Source organism: Candoia aspera, chromosome 12 (assembly GCF_035149785.1).
Source record: "Candoia aspera isolate rCanAsp1 chromosome 12, rCanAsp1.hap2, whole genome shotgun sequence".
NCBI classification, from domain to species: Eukaryota; Metazoa; Chordata; class Lepidosauria; order Squamata; family Boidae; genus Candoia; species Candoia aspera.
The window spans coordinates 13,828,993-13,855,869 of record NC_086164.1 but is presented as its reverse complement, the minus strand read 5'-3'; the positions used below and the strand labels follow the sequence as shown (position 1 = coordinate 13,855,869).

At 41.5% G+C, this 26,877-nt stretch overlaps 1 protein-coding gene across 1 annotated transcript; it reads right to left on the bottom strand.

Annotated features, from left to right (window-relative positions):
• Positions 1-1,497: 1,497 nt before the first annotated feature.
• On the bottom strand, positions 1,498-26,240 carry BRWD3 (bromodomain and WD repeat domain containing 3). Its single transcript, XM_063313653.1, has 19 exons — positions 26,168-26,240; positions 25,668-25,845; positions 25,424-25,540; positions 24,422-24,529; positions 22,989-23,113; positions 21,523-21,605; positions 21,158-21,269; positions 19,778-19,839; positions 18,825-18,980; positions 17,771-17,891; positions 17,083-17,208; positions 16,687-16,768; positions 15,338-15,394; positions 14,561-14,701; positions 12,806-12,958; positions 11,597-11,769; positions 11,111-11,208; positions 9,787-9,942; positions 1,498-8,702 (listed from the first exon to the last, which is right to left on the bottom strand). The coding sequence occupies exons 3-19, from the start codon at positions 25,517-25,519 to the stop codon at positions 7,954-7,956; spliced, it is 2,598 nt and encodes an 865-aa protein (XP_063169723.1). The 5' UTR covers positions 25,520-25,540; positions 25,668-25,845; positions 26,168-26,240; the 3' UTR covers positions 1,498-7,953.
• Positions 26,241-26,877: the final 637 nt, after the last annotated feature.

Here is a 26,877-nt window from a genome sequence, read left to right as displayed (position 1 = left end):
TCCAACCCTGACTCCTGGTGACTACAGGATCAAGTCCCTGCAGTTTTCTTGGCAAGATTTTCAGAAGCAGTTTGCCCTTGCCTCCTCCTTCCTAGGACTGAGAGCACAATTGGCCCAAAGTCACCCAACTGGTTCTCATATCTAAGGCAGGATTAGAATTCATACGCTCTTGGTTTATAATCCTGGGACTTTTAACCTTTACAACAAGTGGGCTATCTGGTGTAGTACTGGACATTAGCTACTAAAAGATGACTCGGGATGAATCAGGAAGCGCATTTAGCAATAACCCACTTAAGGGAGTAGGCCCCTCATATGAAACACACACACCAAACTAGTACATTGGGGAGGGACAGATTACAACTATTTCCCCTTTATATACTTCTTTTAAAAAATGTAGAACACTCGTTTTGTTCAAAAAACTGGAAATATTGTGTCTTGTGGTTTTTCTCCAAGCACTTGATTCATTCAGTATGTAAAGAAATGTCACAGTAAGGAAACCAACAGTGGGCAGGGAGATCCTACGTAACAACTAGGACCAACATTCAGAGAAGTCTTAAGAAATCTAGAATACTATTACTTTGTGAACGAGGTAAGACTTGCTTCAAATGTTCCCTATGGTTCCCACAAGGGCTCAACACATCTTTTCTGAAGGAAAGGGGAACGTTCAAGGAAATGCACTTTTAGCTAAGACCTTTGGCTTTCCTTAGCCCCGATTTCTAGCGACATCTGCTCCTGCAAATAATTCTTCTTAATCAAAGAGGCTGCAGTCCTTGTGTGTTGGAAGACACGTTTGGCAGTGATGCTAAAAAAAATCACTCCTGCACTCCCAGCTGTTATACAAGCTTCCTGAATCACTGGCTGGTAAATCCAATTTCCTCTATTGTGGAGATTAATTAGAATATTGATCACCCCCCCCCCCAATGATTGTCCTCAGTAAGAAGGACAAAGGTATGGATTTCTGGAGGGTTCCTTTACCCATTGACAAAATGTTCCAAAGAACAGCTGAGAATTGCAGGGTGATAGACTAGGACTGGGTGGATTTTTTCAAGTTCTCACTAGCCATGGACATTCGCTGGTGATGCTGGGATACTTCTTCTCAGTCCAACCTACCTTTCTGGATGAGTGCTATACACATTGCTCTGAACATCTGAAGGAAATGTAAATGCATTAACACAAACCTCTGTGTTTTATCTGGTGCTTCATTTGCAATCCAGAATCAGTAAAAGTCATCATGTGAGTATAGATCAACTTTGCCCACCTTCTTCAGGGGTAACATGTTTAACATTGTCATAAATTACCATCAGTACCTCTTTGTATTCTAGCGTAACAAATACAACCAAACAAAATCCAAAGAATGAGATGATTTTTTTTAATTAAGATAATCCCAGAGCTGGAAAATGAAACATCCTAAATTACATTGTGACATTTCTTGCCCTCCCAATTCATCCCCACCCAATCTTTTGCCCCACCCCCCCAAAAAAAACCTCTAGGAAAAAAAATCTTTACAAATTTACATTTTTTACAATACAAAAAAACGTAATAGTTCATTGCATATAAATATTACATTTGGTCTGCCATTCTCAAGTGGCATTAAAAATCCCTGAAGCATTTATAATTTTAAAGGGACCTGAGATAGTGGATGTAAAGGTATGAATTTAGGGAACATCCCCTGAAATCAAGACAAACGCAAAAGAGCATCAGCATAAATCACTGCATGTGCACCTTCTATTTTTGGAGGGGTGGGGACTGGCAAAACTATTTCACAAGGTCAAGAACACAATATACATGCAGGAGATCCTTGAGATGGCACCATTTTCCATACAGCTCAAACTCCAACGGTAGTTACTGGTATTTCTAAGCAAAGCTTCCATGACGCTTTAATTAAAAAAAGCTGGGGAGGGCCATCGGCATGAGATTAAAACAAAGTAGACCGAAGTACGGAAACAGGCTTAATACCACTTCATTAAAATTCAGTACCATCACGCCTCAATACTGACAACCATCATTTGGTTGCATTCCAAGCACTCTTAATCCTATTTTGACATGCTTCCTTCATAACTGGGGAGGGGAAATCAAGAAAGTGGGGGCTATTATTCGATGAAGATTGAGACCCACTATTCATGCTATACTGTTGAGTTGGAATACTTGGATAGACATTTTTTTTTCCAACAAACTTATAGCCGGTGTGCAGGATTATTAGAGTTTCCAGTTTCTTTGTTTTAAATGCTCAACTTGAGTAACAAAGGACACAGATCCATGCATATGCACATATTTTAAAGCACCATATTCTACACTGTGAAGAGGTTAAGGCTGATAAGCAATTCTACTGAATAAGAGAGCACAAGAACTTGTCCCCTTGGGCATGTTGCTTTAAGATCAAGAGAGTGCTTCTGGTTCATTTTCAAAAGGGCTGGCAAGAGAACTGACCTATATGCATTGCAGTAATATTTCTCAGTGATCCATAATACATGGATGGCTTTGCTGCAGGCCCGGCATCCAGTGTACAAAGCCATATATGTATGCATGCGTGTGCATGTGGGTGTGCATGTATTTTCAACCGTTCTTTGTGTTTCAAGGTTCTCAAGAAGTATAATCGCTTACAAAAATGCAGATTGATATATTACCATTTTTTAAAAAATAATGTAAACATCCCATCTAGCCAGAGTTGGAAAAAAAAAAGATCTCTTGTAAATGCACAGTCATTTATAATACATACTTTAAAAATAACATGAGTACTCTTTAGGAACCTTCAACTATTTTACCACCATGGGGTGTCAAACGGAGCCTTTTATCTATAAATATTAACACTATTTTTTTTTTATCAAATGGAAACATTCTCATGACATTTTAGAGCGTAACTTATGAAACCAACGCACAGATCTTTAAAAAGCATTTAACATTATAATATACACTCACGCAAAAGCAGTTCTCTATAAGTTGCTGATGCACTTAGCCTAAAACTAATTCATTCTTTTGTTCCAATATGCTCTCAGCTGCACTAAGATAAATTATTCAAGTTAACCTCTATTTTTACGAATTTCCCATCTTCCCCCCCCAAAATAGGAATCAAGACACAGACACAAAAATTAAGTCCCCACTAGTTTTGCATGATCTGGATTATTGTTAAGAAATGTCTTGGAACTAGTTTCTAACAGCAGAGCCAGGATTTTACAGGTAACCATGTTCCTCCCTTTATAAAATGACTAGAGCACGTTAGTTGGTTGCTATTGAAGGATTTAGCACTACATAGGCATGAGAAGGAACATCTTTATTTTGCTTGGGCAAGAAGGCTCAAATGGCATCAAAAAATCAATAACCACTTCATAAGACTAATGTCTCCACCCTTAGCTCTCACAGTGTGGTTGCCAAACATTCATTTATTTTTCCATAGGAATTCTGGCTTTTGTGAAGAGAATGCTTAACTAGAAGGTGCAGCCAGTGAATTTGCGATGTGGCCCACCCTTATTGTTAGTTAGCGCGCGCACGCACACACACACACACACACACAAACCCACAGGCCCCTTACTTCTTGACGAAAGAGAAGAACCAGAGAGAAGAAACTACTTAAGACTCTAACAGATTTGATCACCCACGTCTAAGATGCTCCCCCAACTTTACAAGTCCAAGAAAGCATTACACGCATCAGAGAGGAAGATCTGTTATTGCTCTTGAGAGTAGCTCAAGATTTCATGTACCACAGAAAGCACGTATATAAAAAGTCAAAACTATCTCTTGCTTTAAAGCAGATAGGTAGTAATCAAATCTCTTTAATTATGGGGATTCCCACATGCTGGTTTTTGTTCAAGACACTACATCACTGTTCTTCTTCAAAGAAGGTAACTTCCAAAATGCACATGCCAAGTTGCAGTTCAGGGCCTCAAAACGTTAGAAAATGACCATGCACCAAGTAAAATACTCTCAGCACAACAGGCAATTCGTATAAAAACGGAATTGTGGTTCCCTTGTAACAAATAGAATGAAGCCACAGCTCTCCTTTGCTTAAATCTTCTTTGCCCAAATATTTACTGGCTACATAACACAATCCGGCAGAATTCCCAAAGCCAACTTTCCCTTTAGACTTTTTTGTTGTTGTTGAACATAATTCGGCATCACGTTTACTGAATTATTAGTACCTATTGAACATATTAAAGCTACTAGAAGCCTCACAACTTAATTCAAAGCACAAGGATACATGGCTTGAGGAGGGGTCGGTCAAAAGCAGCAGAGAATGGAACAAAGCTGGCAGTGATCTATTGGGGAGTAATACAAAAATTGGGGAATATCAATCACAGCATACAAAACTTTAACTGAAATGATTGAATTGTCAAAGATCTTAGAAGACTGCTACAGAGATGATACTGAGGCAAAATCCAAGCAAAGGCTAAAATTGCCGATTAATAGTTGTTTGGAATACCTTGTTTGACTCCACCCCACCATCATTCTGACTTTGGATTTCTTTGGATTTCCCCTGGGTAGCCAGAAGTAGTAGTATCATTTCAGACTGCAGGTGAGAGAAAAAAATCACGGAAAACTCCGTTAAAATAGTCATAACTACCCTTCTTCCCGACTTGGTTATTGGCAGACATGCTGCCTTAAAGCCAAAGGAGTAAATTAAAATAGTCCTCTTTGCCCCTTAATTCTGCTGTGTGTGCAGACTAACCTCCAGCTAGAATTCATCCAGTGGCCACATTGGAATAGCCAGTCCTTGGCCAAATACAACATGCCATATTGTCCATTTATTTCTCCATCACGTTCTTGTATCTCCAACAGAACCCCGTTTCCATTTGAGAAAGGAGAGAGCTCTCTTCAGATGCGCCTTCTTCAGTCCAAGAGCCTTTAAAATAGGGGCGGGGGGAGGACTTTCTTTCCACATGCTTACTGCCAAGCCCTTTCTCAGTCATGGAGGCTCCAGCTGGGAAATTCTCTGGATTCAATTCCAAAAATGGGCTTAGAAGTGAGAACGAAGAACCTGTCAACAACTCTTTAGAGCAGCCATGTCTTTGGGGTCAAAGGGAAGCTGCAGAAGATCTTTGTGTCATCCAAGGAAAAGATGTGGCTGCTTTAAAGAGTTGTCAACCAGTGCAATGTTCATGTCTCTAGAAGCTCTGAAGTACCTTTTCCAAATTATTTCCAAAGCACTGCATAGTCCTAATTAACACAGTTCCAATTAATACTTAGTTCCCAATAAAGTATTTCCCTTTACTGTCATCTACAACCATCAAGGAACTACACCTTAACGAAGAGGCCAAGTTGCCTAAATATACACCTATGTTTTATGGAGGAATTAAACCAGTTTCTCGTATCACGGAAGAATTTTGCATGCTGAATACCAGTACAGTTATACATTCGGTAAGAATTTGAACAATGAACATGAAATATCTACTGTTAGACACAACTTTAGTTATTTGGAATAACTTTTATTTGTCCTGTGGCAATTATAAGAAAGCTGTACGGGATTACGTTCCCTTGATATAGCCATACTCTCCTAGTGGTGGGAAAGAAAAAGGAGACTTCTTTTAGATATACACATCTGCCATCTACTAAGAAATGCTATGCTAACACATCCTGAGTTAAGGGTCAGCTGATGGCTCTCACGTGGAAATATGTTCTTGGGATAAAGAACATCCCCTTCAATTTTAATAAATGGAGCAGATCCACATTAGCAGAAGATCAAAGACTTCCAAACACATTCCGATGGAACTGCAGCTGTGTGCTCAAAGTGGCTGTTCAATTAAAATCAGATCTAAGCTGGTTGTTTTATTATTCACCTAAGCCACTTTAGCAATTTGGTAGATGCCTTCCATCTCATCTAAAATATAGCATGCATTTGTGTATGCATGAGGTCTGTCCATGCTTCAGTGTTATTTAAAATAAATGCTTCAGCCCTCACATGAACACAACACCTACTAGTAGTTAAAGCAGTCACAGACATTTTTCAAGCTTCCATGATGTTTTAAGGAGTCAATTCATTAAAGCAACTCTAAAAACCCAAGCATCTTTCTTCAGGGTGGTATCAGGAATAGTAAGTAAAGCGGTGCTATGCTCACATGAGGTCCAAAGCACTTTCTCGTTTTTGAATCACACACAACCCAAGTATTGAAGTATGTATTGCGTTATGGAAGATCTATGCTGCAGGTGTATGCAGACTTTTCATTACTTACTGTAGATCCTACCATTATTTTGTGAAGATCAATCCACACTAATGATTAAGGGGTGCCTGGCCAATACCCCCCCCCCCAAAAAACCTGCCCACAAAACTAGAAGAACCCTCTTCCTCCTCCTATACAATGATTGCTATTGGGAATTCCATATATGCAACTTGTCCATCTCAAAACAAAAACAAAAACAAATATTTTAGGAATATTTAACATGCTACAGCTGTAACGGAAATAAAACTTTCCTCTTATTGGGTGGCATATATTGATATATTTTAAATGCAAATACAAGAGTCCTCTGCAAGACATTTTTCTAGAATCAAATAGTATGCTATTATTTTCACTCCAAAAATCCCCACGGAGCCAAAATTCATATTCAGATGTTCCATTATTTGTGAACCTCTCTCTTTATGTCAATGGGGAAAAAAAAATCTTATACCATGCACAAGGAAGAAGAAACAGCAATTCTATCAGCACCTCCATTGATGATGGAGAAATGGGGAAATTCTGAAAAGAGGAGGCTCCACGTTGTAAATCTCTGGGTGAGGATGCCTAAATTCTTTTCTGGAAGCATGATATGCTTTCATGACTTAACACACAAAAGGAAAAACAAAGATGCAAGAGCTTGTACATATTAAGTTAGCCAGCAAAGATAGCTTAATGCATATAAAAAAGGAGGTGTTAACATTTAAAGGATCAAATAAAAACATTATAATCATGCCATGACTGCATAGGGAGATGAATGCACAGGCTTGACAACCTGAACCAGCAAGTCTGTGAGAAGCATCTTATGACTGATTGTCAGACTGGAGACCAATGAAATTATTTTGTAGTTTACCAAGTGATTATGTTCCTAACACATTATCTATTGCAATATCATTATTGAAGAAAACAAACTAAGCTCTGAAGTCTGGAGGTAGCTAAGCTACTAAAGAAGACATCCGGGAAGAGGCAACCATTTCCATATTGATGTTAACATCTTGAGACAATCTCAATGGATGCTAGCAATATATGAGGGCAGCAGAAAAAAAGAGATGCAAGGGAACTTTTGCATTTGGCACCTGGTGTATCTTAGATAACCCTAGTTCTCAAGTATTTTGTTTATAATAACATTAATGTAGGTGTTAGACATCTCACATCTTCGATCTGCTACATTATTTACAAGGCACCAACCCACCCCCCTCCCCTTGAAAACATAAATTAAAAACCAATGGGAAAAAAAGCATATCAGGACACCCATATGGGAGCATATTTCAGTATATCACAAATTCATGAAAATTTGGCCTGGGGGGAAGATTAAAGTAATCTGGATGCTGCACACAACAGAGAAACTGTAAACATTTTATAGCTGCCTTTAGGATCTGTGTATTGTGCAAACGTTATTATGATAAGTAAGGAATTAATGGCAGATAATGTTTTAAAAACTTGGTAAGAAGGTGCTGTTTCGGTAATGCACACACACACACAAAAAGCAACAAGGAGACTTCATAAGCACAACTCATCTGCCACAAGTCCTGTGACCAACTCAAGGTTTAGTGTGATGAAGCATTTCTGCAGGTAATAGAACGTGCAAAGAAGACTGCTGCTGGCCGTAGTCGGCCAGCGGTCAAAAGTCTTCAAACACATGAAAACTATATGAAAAAGCACCACGGGGGCATGGGGGGGCAGGGGGGAAATGAGCAGAGTTCCTCCCCCACAATTTGCTTAGCAGATTTTCTGGCATGAAATCCCTGCAGTAAAAGCCTCTGAAGTCCTAACATCACTGTTCAGTTCTGTCCTCCCCCCACAACCCAACTTGTCAATAATTCCATCCCATGAGATGGCTGACCCTGGCCTTCTCGGTCATTTTCCGTACCCTGCCAGACCTGGAAGTACCAAGATTCAGGGGATCCTCAGTGTGCACGAAAGTGTCATTGTCAGAATCATCGTTATATAAAACGGTCCGCCGGCCTTCGTTCCTGGTTTTAATCCGAGGGGGCCGGCCGAACCGCCCGCCGAAGGCGTTCTCATTGAAGCGCCCGCCGAAAAGGTTCTCGAACTCGTCCTCCGCCACGCGGGAGCGCTTGGCTCGGGAGGCCCCTCTCCCTCGGCCTTGTCTTCCTCCCCTGCCTCCTCTTCGTCCCTGGCTGCCTCCTCTCCCTCCCCGGCTGCCTCGTCCCCCTCTGCTCCACCGGCCCCACCGGCCCCATCGCCCTCTCCTTCCGGTCCCTCTGCCTGGCCAATTCCTCCGCCCGCCAGAGATGCTTCTTCGGATTTTTCTCTTCGGTTTCACTTGCACTGATTTGCTGTAGTCGTGGTCCCCGTCAATGTAGTCTTGATCTGTTCTAGAGCTGGACTCAGAATCCGAATCAGAGCCACATCTGCTTTCAGAACTGGAGCCCGAGCGGGATTCTCCGCTTTCGGAGGATAAACCCGGTTTTTCTTTTTGTTCTCTTGTCTCTTGGCCGCCCTCTTCCTCCTCTTCTGATGCACTTGAAATCTTCCTCTTGATTCCCGCCCGGGATTCCTTCCCATCCCCATTCGTCAGAGGCTTTTCGGAAGGCTTATCTAAAGAAGTCCAAACAGAGGCACATATTAATACAAATGCTGAGTTATCGTTAGGAGGGCAACTGTCCTGATTACCAGGAAACACACTGAGACAATGACTTGGTCTCTAATATTTATTAGTAGTACTTAACAAGAATCCTAACAAACTGAGGAAGCGTGGGAAAACCCAGCCATATAAACCCCAAAGGTTAAGGCGGTCCCGATCTGTGTCTCTTTGAATGGCTGAACAGTTCCTCAGTGCTACGCATGCGCTTGACAGTCTGGGTGGGAGCCCCCTGCTCGCCATCCTTACTCATGACAGCAACAGTGGGAAAGCCCCAAACTAAGTGAACAGTTTTACTTAATACGTTCTCTAACCAGACACAGACACGTTGTCTGAAGGGATCGCTCCACAACGTATAATGGTGTAGAGAAACGCCAACCCAGAATATCTCTGCAACGCAGCCGGGCACTGTGTTTTTGTAACAATGCGAAATGGTACAGCTGCTGCAAGCCATCACAGATGCTCAGGGTAAACAGGGCATGCCATTTTAGGTTCATATTCTTGGAACTGGTCCAGTGCTGGTGGAAGGGGGAAGAGTTCCTGCTCATGTACTCTTCTCCACTCCCAGAGAGAACGGAGTTGGTCCCATGGGTTACCACATTATTATAGCGTTAAGAAACAAAGGAGAGGAAAACAATTCAATTATAATCTAGAGGAGAGCCAGTTTGGTGTAGCGGTTGAGGCACCAGGCTAGAAACCGGGAGGCCGTGAGTTCTAGTCCCGCCTTAGGCACAAAGCCAGCTGGGTGACCTTGGGCCAGTCACTCTCTCTCAGCCCTAGGAAGGAGGCAATGGCAAACCACTTCTGAAAAACCTGCCGAGAAAACGGCAGGGACTTGTCCAGGCAGTCTCCGAGAATCGGACATGTTTGAACAGATAGACAGATAGATAGATAAGACAGTGTATGTGGCACAAGTTAAGAAACAAAAGGAAAATCAATTTGTGTTTGTGTGTGTGTGCACGTATACACACACACACACACACATTTATATGCGGGGAAGGGGGACAGACAGGACAAATCTTGACTTCTGCAGTTTCCCACCTTGTTTAACTGGTGTGGATTTATTTCTGACTGGCTTATTTTTTCCTGCTTCGACATCATTTCCGCTACGATTCTGGTTGTTCGAGCCAGATGAGGATGGGTGGCTTTCCATCTCTTCAGCAGCAGCTGAATCAGGGGGTTCCTCTATATCTGAAACTTAAAACAGATGCTCGGCAATGGAACAGTTTGGGGGAAAATATCCAATAAAAATGAAACTGGAAGTCCAATTTTAGCGGGATGCAGGCACGCAGGCCTAAAACCTAGCGAAGAAGGCATTTCCAAGCAAAAGCCATTTGCAGGAGCAACTCTTGTTCAGTGTAGCTAACTCTCTGATACTTATGATCAGCCTACAGCAAACTGTTGATCTGCTAACTTTCTTCTAACGACATGGAGTCAGGCCACCTATAAATCAACACAAGGATCTCACTTCTTGCTTAACACTGCCCCTTAAATATGGAGATAGGTGCAATATCTGTGTCTTTGCATAGATGGAAGAAACAGATCATATTCAAATGGGGGAAAAGAGGGAGGGCAGAAGGCAGAATGGCAGTTGCCATTAGCACTGCTAGGAGATTTTCAACTTTCCATTTTTGGTTTGGATGGGGGCATGTGGAAGTCTTGCAATCAGAACTGAGGAATCTGGGGAAAAAAACACAGGCTGTGGACGAAATCTGACTCTTGACAGCACAGGATTGTGCTGAACTCTTTACTCACTAACATCTACTTCTAATTCAGAGCCAGTGGGTATATTTAGAATTTTGAGAAGCCACTGCGTGCACCAACACAAAATGGCTGCCTTGCTGTGCATTCTCAGAACATTCATTTGCTAGAATGCTCCCTGCCAGCCTTTCTAAGCCCTTCCAGATCTCTATCAACTTATTTTTGGTTTTATGAGCAACTAGACATATTTCCAAAGCACTGGCCTGTAGCCACCCACTATATTTATTTTCTAGGAATGCCAGCCTCCCACTGAATGTTTAATTAAAATCATGCAAAACACTGTATACACACACACAATGCAAGGAGACCACTGGCCCCTGGGGGAGGTATTTGATGGCCCCACCAGTGCCCATTGGCACCAGACTGCCAATGCTTCTCCAATGTCAATTCTAGGGTAACACAGAGCATCCTTGAAAATAAGGTGGCATCTACTGACCTGAATTGAATCCAGCTTGCTGGAATAAAAGTATATGGCACAGCCACATGAAACATGTTTTTAATCTATCAAGATTGTTCAATGCTAAGAGACACTTACTGAGATGGGCAGCCATACAAATTGATTGACCGAACGAATAAATAAATAAATTAAACTAATCCGACTTACCATGAGATGAAACTGAAGAATTAGTCCTAGTTAAAGGCAGTGAGGTATTCAAGTTTGTTTTAGGCTGAATCTTCAGTTGTTTTTGTTTTCCTTTTGGGCTAAAGGCATGGAAGAAGGAAAACAAATTTAACAAGAGATTTTTCAACACCTAGGAAGCCATTTTATCGTAGGGAGCTTTCTGAGGAGAGTTTCTTTTCCAGTTAGAGGTTAATGTGGACCTTCTTTTTCTTTCCCCACCTTACAAAGCCTGGCCTAAGTCTGAACTGCAGATCTTACACTCCGCTGTATCTTTCATTGCATGATGCACTGCAGTGTCTTAAAAGAACCGTTTTCTCCTACCCTTCTAAAAAAACCTTCCTGTCGATTTCCTTGTGGGCACAAAGGGTTGCAGAGCGGGTAGCACAGTGGATTGGTGGCCAACGATTAAAAAGGGAGGAGAACACCCAACATAGCACCATTTCACATGTAATGAGTCTGTCTTGCTACCTTGGTGCTCTGCCGTTAGAGGAAGAACCACTGCTGCTGCTTCGGAGCCGTTTTCGGTACCGTAACCGCGGCCTTCGCCTCTTCTGACACTGAACAGCTGACTTGTACTCGGAAATTATGGTTTTGATGTGGTTTTCAAATAAGGCAGAGAGTCGGAGTGTCATGCTATAGATCTGTGGAAAAAAGTAACAAATGTTTGCATCCAAGGGGGATGTGGACCAGAAAGCTTGCCAAACTTCCTCCCCCTCTTGGGGGAGATGGGCGATGATAGAAATTTGAAAAGTAAATAAACAAACTTACATTTGTTTGCTTGTTATCCACTTTCCAGTATGAGCATAATTCCTTAAGTATGGTGCAAAGTAAAATCACAGCACCACTGATGCAGCAGAAACAAAGATAGCAATAACTGCACAGATTCAATCAAAAACCTAGCCAGACACGTGTGTTTCCAGTGGGCTTAAAAACGTGTGGCCAAACCGGGAAGGGATCCTCTAATTAGAACACCTGGTATTGGCAATGCCTTTTCCAGACTTCTATAATTATTACAACAGTTATTGGCAAATGAATCCCTGTCAACAGGGCTCCCCTATCAGATGCTAACAACTTGGCAATGATGGAAAGAAGGAAATCCATTTCTGTCCTAAGCCATTTCCACACTGTGCTAAATCATAATGGATTTGTTTAATGTGGGTGTTGTGTGAACTCAACTGTTGCAGTCCGCAGTCTGCTTTAAGACATCCCATGAAGCCACCCGCTCTTTCTCAAACTGTCTTATCTCATGGGTTTCTTGAACGGAAAACGGCAGGGGGGTACAAGTATATTCCGAACAACAGATACACAGGTAATAATCCATGGGCAGATCTGGAATGGGCAATCCAGTTAGCAAAATCCTGGGAATGTAATGAATTGCTGGGATTCAGCTCCTTCTCTGTGATGTCTCTGATATAGTATTAAGACCGCTGATAATTTGCAAGAAACGGAGCCTTCCCCAAAAGTAGGCCTAAAGATGATTTGAATCCCATTCACGCCAGGACAACAAAATGAAGAAGACTGGCTAAAAACAGCTCTACGCAAAATGAGGGAAACCAGCAAGTGTCTTCAGTTAAGCTCTGAATTTTAATTATTTATTTAAGATCGGTCATTTTTTTATATGTGCATCTTGGGCTGGAGACATATGGAATAGCTATTTACTACATTTTCACATCTTACCCTTGATTTCTTATTTGGAGTATATGCTTTGGAATTGCAGAATATCAAGCGAACATCTTTGTAGAATTCGAGAGGATTCATGTAGTTACCCGCTTCCAAAGTTTCTTTCACAGTGCTGAAGTCCATGGGAGTGTCTACGATATCTCGATAATCCTGAGAACAACGTTTTTGCACATATGAAAACGTCCCAAAATCTAACAACTGCTATGGAGGACATTTTATTAAGCTAATATCATTTTATTGACCATGTATGCCTCAGGATGGCACCACGTCCCAAATACTGCATCCCTGATGTCAAAGGAAGGATATTAAAATCTGCTTTCCTTAAATCTCAGGGAACATTCTTACTCTAATACTTTAAAAAAAATGTACTTCAAGCCCAAGAATCAGCTGGAGTTTTGGAATATGCCAGATGCTTTTTGCACACAGGAAAATATAAGTGGTAAGTGCCTGAAATTTGATGATAACAGTTAATACTTTTCAAATTACAGTGTCCCACAAGGGTAAACTTCTGTAGGAAAAAATGATCCCATCACTGGCTAAGAAGGTTATATAACCAAGAAGGATACATGGTGTCAGCCCTTGCAGGAAGGAAGACCAGGTCAGGAAACAGACACCCCAAGTATTCCACAAATGCTACTTCATTATTGTAGGGTACAATAACAGAATTGTGGAGTCTTTAGTGCTCTCTGAGCTTGGTTGTTTGCTTGCAGACATTTCACTGACCGACCAGGTCACATCTGCAAACGTCTGCAAGCAAATAAGCAAGCTCAGAGAGCATCAAGGACTCCATAGTTCAACCCTGAGCTACAGATATTCTATTGATACAATAATACCAATAGAACAATATTGGTACAATAACAGAACAGCTTATTGAGTTGACAGCTTGACAGCTTATTAGAGTTTCTCTCTGCCCCATCTTATACCAAACAGAATCAGGGCAGGGTTATTCTGAGTTTTTCTTTCACACGCTTTCCACTTCCCCAAGATGGTTTCACTCCCTTAATTATTCATTCATTCCCTTTTCAAGGTCATTTCTATGTTCCTTGACACACGGAGAGATTTGTCATAGGCTCCTGTAAGATAGGTAGGCCTATGCTGCACTTATGGAAGAATGAATACTACTGTTGAAACAAGAGCGGGCAAATTTCTTTCCGCTGGTACAAAGTCTGAAAAGTTAGGCCGCTGAAGACTGAACGAGGTGTGGCTGGTTAAATCACATCATTGGAGTGGGCAGGCCAAAATCCTCTACCCAGTGGGAGGAGTTGTAAAAGGTTTTAAGGTACCTATTTAAGGTACCCCTTAAAATTCCAACAAGACAAAGTAAACACCAAGGAATTATGATATTTATTCTAACTGTATGCACTAGGTTTCTTTATACTCACATGGGGTAAGTCAAGCTACATTTTGAACATATCAGTCAACCTCACAGTGAGTCGTATTTCAAACTCAAGTAGGAAGGCTTGTTGTTTTGTAACTGTACAATATATACACAGTACTCAGAAATAAATGTAAGATTTCTCTCTCGTGTTCCTATTATATATAATACAGAATTGAAAGGAAATGAAAAAAAATCTTAAGTAACCACTGAGTGTTTAGCTCCTAAAATGGTCAGGATGTTGGTAATGCTTTAGCAAAGTTCTTGTGGCTGCGAAGGCCAAAGCACTGTGTGTAAAGAGCAACAAAGACAAGGTTTCACTTTCTCAGGCAGTTGTTCTACCCGTCCTCCCAAAGTCAGAAAAAAGCAAAACTTACAGGGTAAGAAAAGAGATCAACAGGTTGTCGGAATGGCTCAGAGTCTTCACGTTCATAGATCAGGCTTAGCAACTGCTTGCACTGGTCTTTCCAGGCATCAGCATGTCCTTTAGAAGGCTGCCTTTTCATCTGCCGTTTTACCTTAATTTTTTTTTTTAACAGAACCACGTATCAGTTGAATAATTTCTAAAATGTCTATTTTGCATCCCAAGGGTTAACGCTCTTCAAATCGATATCCGTTCATAAATTTAGCATCGTTATCTCCAGCAAGCAGAGTTGTCACAGTTATGCACACAGTTCCCTCTTCTACACTTACTAATCCCAACCCAGTCTAAAAACCTATGATTTGCCTTTGCTACAGGACTGACAAGGAATGAAACTGATGTTCCAATCAGTTAAATACTGGCTGGCAAACAATGTTCCAACCGTGTAATATTCTTCAGGGGAAGGAGGACAGCAAGACTTATTCTAGATAGGAAATGGGAAAATATTTCTAGCCTGGCTCCTTCCCCCACCTTTCTTGATGCTCAGTTGTCAACACTGCTTCTATTTCCATCAGTACTTGAGAAAAATCCCACAATGACAGGAGAATAGGAATGCACTGGTTCACGAGAACTACGCTTTGACTTTAAAAAAACAGAGAAACTAACTTGGTTTTCTAACTTAAGAAGCATTATATCACAAAGAGAAATAAAGAGGTACCTGATAGCCACATAACATAGTATTTTTGGAGTAAATAGTTCACAGCTAGGCTTGAATGATAACTCAGTTGCTTACCACTCGTTTTCCAGAGGAAGTTCCTGGACCATCCGAATCCGCAGATGCTTCTGCCACCTAAAGCAAAATGTGATTACTGCATGCACGAGAACAGCTAAAATAAATTAATTTAAAACACAACACACACACTCCTGAAAATTATGGCCTCAGGCAAGATCTCACCAACATTTGGTGAGATCACAAATCAACCACAGTTTTGGGGGGGGCAGTGGGGCGGTGCCTTTGAGTCAGCATTGACTCCTGGCAACTACGTGGACAAGTCCCTGCAGTTTTCTTGGCAAGGTTTTTCAGAAGTGGTTTGCCATTGCCCCCTTCCTAGGGCTGAGAGAAAGTGACTGGCCCAAGGTCACCCAGCTGGCTTCATGCCAAAGGCAGGACTAGAAGTCACGGTCTCCCAGTTTCTAGCCTGGTGTTTCAACCATTACACCAAAATGGCTGTCCCAACCACAGTATTTTAATTTAATTATGTATTTTGGGAAGCTCTACACCTGCCTTTCATTTTTCCAAAAAACTTGTAATGGTGGTCTCCATTCGATACTTCAGTAATACATAGAGTGGGCTTTTCTTTATGCCTGTTTTGAACTGAAACCAGTTCAGTGTTGTTAACTCGCAGTCTGATGGACTCTGCAGGAAGACGGCATACAGAATGCCAGACACCAGCAAAATCAAGCATCTGAAGCCTAATTTATGACCTATCAAGGAAATGCTGCCCACCAACCATGAATAGCAACCTTACACAATAAATCAGATCCTTCTAGTTCTTTATTATAAAATAATCTGCCCAAAGTGTATGGGATCAAACAGCTGTAAGCCAAAAGGTAGAACATATATTTGTGGTACAGCACGTGATTTTCCTGAATATATTCCAGATGGATTTCCTGGCATTTCTAGGGAGAAATGAGGAAAGTCTCCTTGGAAGCCCCAAGACCTACTGTGAGCAATTTTAAAGCAACAGTGAATAGCACGTGGTCCTCCAAAGAGTGTGGAACTATGAGCCTTTGTTTACAGACCCAATAGTACAGGATAACGGGAACAGCAATCCAATCAACATCTGGAAGGCCACAGGTTGCCAATCTTGACTTAAAGTATCAAAGAAAGTAGGGGTTGCATTTGTGTAATGAAAAACAGTTGTGTAACGTAATGACATTTCCCTAAGGTGCCCAACTTTAGAACGAACAAGTCTGAGGGCTGGTCTAATTTCCTAAAAAGGTTGAATAGTCTATGCAGAAATGAGGAGCTGTCTTGCCCTTCCCCCCCATAATTATGGCGAGAAACCTAACTTTTGGTTTTTTCCCCAAGAATTCATTTCCAGTCCAAACCACTTTCCCAAAGTATCTTTTCTTTTTTACCTGCTCCTCTTCATCTGTGCTACTCAAGTCTTCTGCTTTCACTTTGTTGTAGATCTCCAGAATATCTGTGCAACTCTGATCCCTAAAGAGTGGTGAGATGATCAGCATTAGGGCTAAGCAGAGATTTTAAAACAAAATAAAGTTCCCTTCCCAGAGGGTCATGCATTACAAGGACATCATGGTTGCTGATTCCTAGAACAAAGATTATACACATTGGTAAATGTTAATGGACCGCCTTGTAGTTTCTGCCATGGGAAGAAATTCCCCGTGTGCATTTTTTTATTTGCCCAACATATACAGATATGCACATACAATGAGACAGGTGAGGAAAGGATCTGGTCAGGCAAGTTTTCAAGAAAAGTCTTTCCTTCAACCGCAGGAAAACTGACTGCTCACCCAATGTAGTGCAGTAAAACATCCGTTACGATTTTGGCTGCTTTGACGATAGGACTTTCGGGCTCATTGAAAGTCCTCGCGTTATGTTCAATGTATCGTACCTCCCACATTAGTGCTGATATTCTCCTGGAAAAGAAGAGAAGAGAAGACACTCTTCTCATTCTACGTAATTGAAAAGGATTTTGACAAAATGTACATGGGCTCTGTCTAAGCTGCAATTCCATTTTTTAAAGGTAACAAGAACAAATATGCGGAATGGAGACGAGAAAGCTTTCTGGCCCAAAAGACCATCACACAGGGCCCTGGGCACCATTCCTTTAAAAAATGCCCTGCGTCTCAGGATTGCATGCAAAAGTTGACTGTTCACTGTTTATTGAAGGTATTCACCGTTGTGCATTAATTAAAATATTTTTATTTCAAATCAACTTTGCAGGTCTGCAGAACCTATCTATAAATACAGAAGACCTCTTGCTGCTCCAAGATCAGAGATCCTAAATCCAGACTTGATTTTTTTTTAAAAAAAAGACCTTCTTGTTTGCTAACAAATTAATCAACCCAATCAGAGGAGCGATGGTTCCTTTATTTAAAAAAATCGCTGAAAGGAGCTGCAGCGGATTTAATTTAGCATTATAAAACAGAATGACAAGAAACCCATTTATATGTTGTTGACAGCAACCATTAATCCAACCTGTAAAATCTGTTTTCAAGTCTCCTCCTTATTGTGGTGAGGTCAGTTGGATAAGCAACCACAGTGCAATACAGAGGATAGGCACTAAGGTCAACTGGGACCGCGAAGGGATTAGAAATCTCTGCAAGAAAATAAAGCAAAGGCGGGCTGAATTCGGAAAGCCAGGAGAAGCGCAATTATAAAACTTCTTTATAATTCATAAAACTTTAGGTGTTGGGGTTTTAACAGAGTATTTTACTGTAAACCATCCAGAGTCCCCCTCCTTGGGGGGAGATGGGCGGTAATGGAAATTTGAATAATAAATAAATAAATTTTAAAAAAACTTAGGCACTTTAAGAAAGATGATAGAGAGGGGGACATTGCGGGGGGGGGGACTTCTCTGAAAAGTGACGTGAAGTACGACAATATTACTCTAAGCCCTACCTAATACCAGGTGGTATACCCAAGACGTTCTCCTGCCCCTTGGCTAGAAAAAAAAAACTAATTTAAATGTTGACACGTAAGGGTTAGATTTCTTCTCTCTGTGCTGTATGATGTTTTAGCCAGCCCCCAGGCCTGAGAAGTCCATACAGTTTTTGATGGTTTGATACATTAGCCCAGGGTTTCTCAACCAGGATTTGTGGAACCCTCAGGTTCTGCGAGAGGTCACTAGGGGTTCCCTGAGAGATTACAATTTATTTAAAAAATTATTTCAAATTCGGGCAATGTCACATTAAGGAGTTAAGTTTTATTCTTTATTTTCAGTTTACAAACACTGTTAATGCATATACACAGGCCTACCCATGAAACGAGTATCATAATTTTGTAACTTCTGGCCTCTATTTCAGCCTGACTGTGCAGGGGTTCCCCCAAGGCCCGAAAAACATTTCAAGGGTTCCTCCAGGGTCAGAAGGTTAAGAAAGGCTGGATTAGCCCAAAGAATCACACACAAGAAGAACAGATGCCTCTTTAAGGGACTGCAATTCATGCAGAGCCGTATTAACAATTCTGTTGATTCTCGCCCCAACGGGGGCAATAGGACAAATCCAGACCTTTTGAGTTAAGACTGCCATACCTAGAGAAAGAAGCTGATCAATGCCTCGGAGAACCCGCACGCACTCTTCGTCTCGGGAGTGGGAGCCCCATTCCCCTTCCTGGGGCTTGTATAGCAGAGATGCCAGCTCCTCTGTTGTCACTGGGACTCCGGCCCCCACCTCATCTGGATAAGCAGCTGCAGGGGGAAGGAGGGGGGAGAGAATGAGTGAGTTGGATGCACCAGGCTGCTACATCATGGCAATGATATATTGATTGTTATATCTAAAAAAAATGCTATCCAACTTGAGGCAACCTCTGCACACATGTCAGAAAACAAAATCAGGACATGGCTGCAATTATATTCCAGTTTTATTTGCAACTCATGATTATGATAACAAATTCAAAGGGCAATCAGCGTTCCTAAATACTAATAATAATAATAATAATAATAAAAAATTTACATGCCACCTGACTCTACCTTACATGGTGTGTCATCGGAGAAGATGCATTATTCTGAACTTCCCTCCCTCCTTCCTCAAGAGAAAATAACCCATTGTTTTTATATAAGAAAAGCTTTTGTTGTGCAATAAAAAAGTTGATACTTGGACTTTCTCCTGCATTCTCCAAATATATTCTGTAAAGAGATTGTTTCGGAAGTCTGAAAGGGCTTTCACTTTAATTTTACTGTGCTGCTTTAAAAAATATTTGCGCAAACTCTTGGGGAGAAGGTAGCCTATGCAACCAAATTAAAAATTATTTTATTCTTATTTTAATTTGTCTCTTGTTTCTATGTTACTTTGGTTACTTAAAACTGGTCAATGAAACAAAGCCATTTCGCTCCGTTTTGATAAACACAATTCAAAAGGAATTCTTTGTCTCTAAAGGCCTGGGAAAACTGGAATCCAGTTTCCTCTGTAACGCTGCTATAATATTTTTCATTGATAAAAATAATCTGTATCAAAATGAAGGGGGTAAAGAACAAGCATTATTTACTTCCTTCTGGAATCGGCTCCATGTCCCAGGGGCTCATATTTTCTCTTTCATTATTGTCCCAGCTGTAAAATAATAACAACAACAACAACAACAACAAAGAAAAGAATGAAACAATTGACCATTTTGTAGTGAAAAGGGTGAAACAACTGACCACTTCATCAGTGGCTGCAGCAAAATTTCACAAACTGACTACAAGCAGCGTCATAACTCAGTTTATTTATTTTTTATTTATTATTCAAATTTTGCTTCTGCCCATCTCCCCCCAAAGAGGGACTCTGAGTTGCCAAAATTATTCACTGGAAACTTTGCCAGAGGTTTGGATTTGCATGGAGCAAGAACCACTGGGACCATCAAGTTGAGAAGGTTTTGGAAAATGAGTGGGCTAAGATCCAAACAGACAGGCACCTTGTTCATAACATGCCTGATGCCACAGTCATAGAAAAGAAGAAAGGCTGGCTCACTGATGTGGCTATACCAGGTGATGCTAGGATTGAGGAAGAGCAATCAGAAAAAAAATTATCAAGTAACGGGACTTGCAGTTCGAAGTTGAATGCTTACTGAAAAAGAAATCTGATGTTATACCAATTGTGACTGGAGCCCTTGGAGTAATACCTAAAGGTATTGTTAGGTAAAGTTGTAAGCCGCCCAGAGTCACTCGCTGAGATGGGCGGCTATAGAAATCAAATAAATAACTAAATAAATAAATGACTCCCTTAATATATGGAAATTTTGAGTTTATTGGACCTGAACACCCTAATTTTACAAACAAAACAAAAAAAACCTGCTTGGAACTGCCTGTATCCTCAGACACTACCTTAGGTCCTTGGTTAGGACTTGAATTATTAAGTTTCCACCAGTCTCAATCAATCAATCAATCGGTTTTCACCAGTCTTTGTGAATCTAATTGTAGATTACCCATATAGCAGTAATCAACATCATCATCATCATCAAGCCCAGAAACAGCTTAGCCAAAACTAACAGATGCACTGAGGGACTTTGGGGAAACTTTTTTGCTCTGCAAACCTTGGCTAGATCCGGTCCATTTTTCAACTCAGTCTTGCTTTTGCCAGCTTCTCCTCCCTGCCCCCACCCTACCAAATTTGTTCCCATTTTGCCTATGCCGCCAATAAAGCCCTAGCCCACTTCACGTAACTTCTGTCCAGCACTCCACTGGGTTGGAGAGACTAAAAAGAAATATAAACATCAGCTTTTCATTGCAATTGAGCAGAAATCTTGCATTTTAAGAAACGGGGTGCAAGTATTTTAAAACCAGCACATATCAAATTAGCAGTGCTCGTGATTATTCAATGCATGTACCAGAACTTGGTTTTCCCTTTCCTTTTTTTGCACTAAAATTCAAACACTTAGATCCATCCTTACTGAACGCTGTAGCACTGGAAGGAACTATCTGGGTATTCCACTTGGAATGGCTGTTGGCTTTCTACCGTTCCAAACCACCACGCGTCGTCTATTATGCTCCGAAATCTATCCCCTGCAGTAAGAAGGGCAGAGAAGGCAAAATGACACATGCAGATGCTTGTAAAAGAAATGCTGATGAGAATCCATGACTTTTGGTATCAGCCTTTTGAACAGCAGCGGGGATTTTAGAATGTCATCATTCTGAAACCGTTTTTCTGCTGACCCAAATTAATGAAGAATATATGTCATGTTACAGAAAAATACTAAACAATTATTTTAGAAAGCAGGGAAAGCTTGAAGGTTTCATAGTAAACAGCCCAACGTACCAATCTGCCAGTTTCTTTCTTTGGCTTCATTGTAAAATTGATGCAGCACAAGGAAGTCAATAACGTCAGGCATGTCATGGTACCTGTGAAATGAGAGTGAAAGGACTCAGCGGAGGAGAAGATGCAGATCTGCCATAAATTAGGCTTTAAACTCTTGATTTTGCTGGTGTTTGGCATTCTGTATGCAGACTCCCTGCAGAGTCCATCGGACTGCAAGTTAACAATACTGAACTGGTTTCAATTCAAAGCAGGCGTACACAGAAGCCCACTCTAGGTATTGCTGAAGTATCTGCCACCCTCTTTTGAAGCAAAAGCCCCATCTTTGTGGATGTATTCAAAATAATATCCATTTTCAGGCAGATGTGTTTAATTCCCCAAAAACTCCATCACACATTTTCAGGAAGAATGAAAGGCAAGTGCTGAGTTTCCCAAAATACGTAATTAAATTAAAATACTGTGGTTGGGAGAACCAGTTGGGTGTAGTGGTTAAGGCACCAGGCTAGAAACCAGGAGACCCTGAGTTCTATTCTTGCCTTAGGTATAAAGCCAGCTGGGTGACCTTGGGCCAGTCACTCTCTCTCAGCCCTAGGAAGGAGGCAACAGCAAACCATTCCTGAAAAACCTTACCAAGAAAGTTGCTGTAACTAGTCCAGGCAGTTGCCAGGAGTCAAAAGCTGAGTTGAAGGCATAACAACAGTAACAACAACAACAACAAAGGTAGTCCTCGATTAGCAACTGCCTCATTTAGTGACCATTTGTAGTTACGACAGTGATGAAAAAGTAACTTTGTGGCCCACCCTTGCATTTACAACCTTAGCAGGTCCGTAAAGCAAAGGAAATAAGAATAAGTAAGTAAGTGCTTATGGAGAAAGATCATAAGCACAGTCACAGTTTCACTTGGTGACCCCTTTGCTTAACAACCAAGTTGCCAGTCCGAATTGTGATCGCTAAATGAGGACTACCTGTAATAATAATAATTTAAACTTGGATGCCACCTGACTCTCAATGACTCTGGGCGGCTCACAACAATCAAAGGCATGACAATAAAACCAATAAAAGATGGCAAGTACAATGAAGCGGGGGGGTCTCAGCCTCCCTCCCCAAAAGGTCAAGAGTCAAGAGTCTAGTCTTCATGGCTCTTCTAAACAAGAGATAGGATGCCTATGACTTATTTAAGCAACACTAACTTGTTAGGCCTTTGGTTATTGTCCCAAATATGGTACAGGAACAGAGTATTTGCATGCTGCTCTACAAAAAGGAAGCTATAAAGGAATTTCAGGTTCGGGACAGGACTTTGCTTTGATGTCAGCGTCACAGAATCATTATGGTACTCCCCCACTTGCAACTTTCTGGAATCACTGGCCAAAAGATGACTGGGGGACAGGTTTGGAGAGGGGAGGGGAGGGAAGTCAAGATCTGCCAAGCATCACCACAAAGTTTAACTGGAGCCTTAGAGAGCCACTCACTTTATGGAAAACGATTCCCCTGTCATTTTGCCTGAGACGGGGTCGAGAAAGGCAAGCTTCAGGCAGCACAGCGTAGGTGGTCCAACTTCATACTTAATCCCCACAATCTTCACAAATTCTTGTTCCTGTTTGTCAAAGAGCAGAAGAGATCAACAGCTCAGGGATGTTTCCTATTTTTAATTTTAAAGCACAGGTTGGCAAAGAGCGTTTGAAGTGACTGCCCCTTTTGTAAATGAACATGTAAGGCAGCCGTGCCCTCTTACTCCAATTCTAGCAATGCCACGGATGGAACACGGGTGCCATCGGCTTACTGCATTCTTAGAACCAGAATCAAATCAGGATATGGTTACCCTAAGCCACTGTACTCTTACTTGGCTTGTGGCTTAATCAACATGCGACCCCAGTCCCCCCAGGGGCGGCTTACTGTTATAAGCAAAATAGGCCACTGAGATCTGTTACAAGCCAACACAGTGTTATATGTAAACATGCCAGTGGATAAAGAAAACAAACAGAATGACAGAACCTAGCACAACAGGCATGTAACACAATTAGCAGTTTTGTCAGAGGCACCAAGAAGCAGGAAAGAGGCATCTGTCTCCTCAACAGCAACTCTCATATTTAACATGCCACTCATCAGACAAGGACAGTCAGACAAAGAAGCTCAAAATATCACAGATATTACCATATCCTCCACTAATATATAGCAGATGTATAATAGAAATACAAATTCAGAGGAGGCAGAAACGCAGGCATCTAATGTCATTGAGTGACCAATGCAAAACCAACAAATCCATTTCCTTATCCCCAGCATTGGACTGACATCCTGATATACATACTTGGCTCAGGATAAGCTGCACTACAGAAGCTGATTAGGGAGGAACGTTCAGATCCTGCCCAACTCCTTCATCTCAGAGAGGGCTTACTGTTTTCAAGACCACTTTGTGTACAGAGGGCCCCCAGATTCAAATCACAGCATCTCTAGACAGGACTGGGGAAAACCCTTACCTTAAACTATTATCTGAAAGTGGCTTCTCAGTAGACCAGGGTTTCTCAACCAGGGTTCTGTGGAGCACCAGGGTCCCACGAGAGGTCACTAGGGGTTCCCTGGGAGATCACGATTTATTTAAAAAATTATTTCAAATTCGGGCAACTTCACATTAAAGAGGTAAGCTTCCTTCTTTTTTTTTAGTTTAAGAACACCGTTCATGCATATATGACAGCCTACACGTGAAATCAACATAATCATTTTGTAACTTCTGGCCTCTATTTGAGCCTGAATGTGCAGAGGTTCCCAAGGCCTGAAAAATATTTCAAGGGTTCCTCCAGGATCAAAAGGTTGAGAAAGGCCAGAATAGACTAATAGTTGGACTTCATGTAAAGTAGGTTCTGGCTGCTATCAACACCACCCAATAAAACCACTTTTGATTGCTTACCCTGAGTTCCATTTTATTCCATGGCTGCTTTTGCATGTTAACACTATAAATTTTTGCTTTCCGGACTGCACGCACATAAGCTTCATGCCCTTGCCTGAAATAGATTATCTGTAAGGAAGGAAGAGGAGTGACAGGGCTGATCCTGATACACTGGCTTCAGAAAGCCATTTCCATTAAAAGGTTCAAAATACTGAATCCTAAAAATAAACACCATTTATTTAATTACTGCTCATCTTTGGAGCTCTAGAAAGTGCATCGCTGGCATATTATGAGAGAGGAAGGCTCCCGGACTAGTAAAGTACCTCTGCTAATGAATCTTAGCTTCCCATGCTCAAAGCCCATTGGCTTGTTTCATTAAAAGGCAGGGAAAAAAGAAATGGTTTTGCACCGTGTCCAAAGCTGGAGTCATAGTCTGTTGCATAAAACAGATGTTAAGTTGCCTTTTGACCAAAAGAACCCGCAGCTGCCTGACCAGGCGAGCCGCTTATGCACCCTGAGCATGTAAAGAGGCACTGGACTGAAACAGCAGCATAACTGAAATTGAATTCTAGTCCTTGTGGACCTTTGCTAAGAAGTGTTCCGTTTGCAAACCTGTTTGTCAACCAAATCAGAGTATCAACAGGCCTGAAGCGTTTCCCAGTTTTACTTGCCATTCATGAAAATGACAACAAACTCAAAATTCTTATCATGTGGTAGCTAAGGAGTCATGCCTCCAAAGCTTCTTCAATGTTCCAGCCTTGCAGTAAAAACAAAACAAAACAAAACAAAAAAGTATCTTCATTCCCAAGAGCGCTCTTTGTCCTGTCGTAATTATTACGATACTCCGAATCTATTCTAGTCATCCCCAAAGATCGATTCTGACGCAGCGCAAGCCTGGAATGGGACTGCGCCAGCAAGTCTGAAAAGGTTTACGCCTGAAGTTTTATTATGCCTGGCTAAAAACATTTGTGCACACTTCTTGAGAGGTTTTAAGTTGAGCTATGAATTTAAATCTGTGCTTACCTCATCTCCCATTTGCGGGACAAAGGGAGAACGCCGTGGGATGGTATCCAATATCCAGTGGGGAGCAAACCATTCCTCTGTAGGTTCAGCATCCATTGACAGAAGTCCGCTGGGTTTCTTAAAAATGGAAACATTTCTGAGTTCAAATGCAAGTAGAGGGACCAAGCAGCACAGATCTTAAGGCGGCGGTGATTTATTTTTGCCTTAATCAAACTTTCTGTGTGTGTTTTTAAAACTTGCTTACCTTTTTTCGCGTCTGTTTGAGTTTCTTGCGTTTTTCTTCCTGTCCTTTTGTCTCTTTGACACGTTCATCTTCGGAGCTGCTACAGATTTGGTGAGCCGCTTGCCTCGTCTGTCTTTTCGGAGGCTGGAGATTAATCCCAGCGTCGGCTGTCCAGTCGGAATATTCGCTGGACGAATCGCTGAAAGGGTCACGTTAGAAAATACGGAGAAAGAATGGATGGGGTGAAACACAACTTGAAGGGCTTCGTGGGGAAGCTTAGAGCATGTTGCCTACCTAAGACTAATCCCATAAAGGGGAGGGTCACCCTTTTCAAGATTATTTCTTTCTAGCTTGATACAGGTGAACTCACACCATGCTCATTTACCCCCAAACTCTAATTATCCATCTACAAAAGATTCTTGATGCACTTTGCTCATTCGAGGGCCTTAGAATGGTATTCAGAAGCAGGGTGCTTTTTGTATTATAAAATATTCCCTTTTCATGGAGGGTAATAAAAATACCTGGAGCTGGTTTCGCTTTGCCAGGCAGCTACGTTGTCATCTCCAGATGCATCACTGGTTCCAATGGTATCGACTTCCTGAATTTGGGGAGTGGGGAGAGAGAAAGCACATATTCTTCATTTCTTTTGGGTGGGGTCTTCCTAAGTTAGGAGAAGGCTCTATTTCTTTCCAAGGATTCAGAATCTTCCGTTTGCAATGCTTACATTAGGATTCCTTGTATTCTCCGATTAAAATAAGGAATGTTTTGTCTTTATTGACAAACTTTACAGTTTTATGTGGCCAATCAACTCACAAAATTGCCTTAACCACTAGACCAACTGAGAGCCAGTTTGGTCTAGTGGTTAAGGCTCCGGGCTAGAAACCAGGAGACTGAGAGTTCTAGTCCCACCTTAGGCACGAAAGCCGGCTGGGTGACCTTGGGCCAGTCCCTCTCCCTCAGCCCAACTCACCTCACAGGGTGGTTGTTGTGTGGAAAAGAGGAGGAGGAAGGAGTATTAGGCATGTTTGCTGCCTTGAGTTATTTACAAAAATAATAAAAGCAGGATAGAAAATAAATAAATTTTTTAAAAATTCAAATCTGGGCAGTGCGTGGCAAAGAAAAACAAAGCCACAACATCCCCAATGACAAAAACAGCCAAAAATCAATACACACACAACAAAACACAACAACACACACTAGACCTCCCAGGATGAGCTCACCTAACATCCTG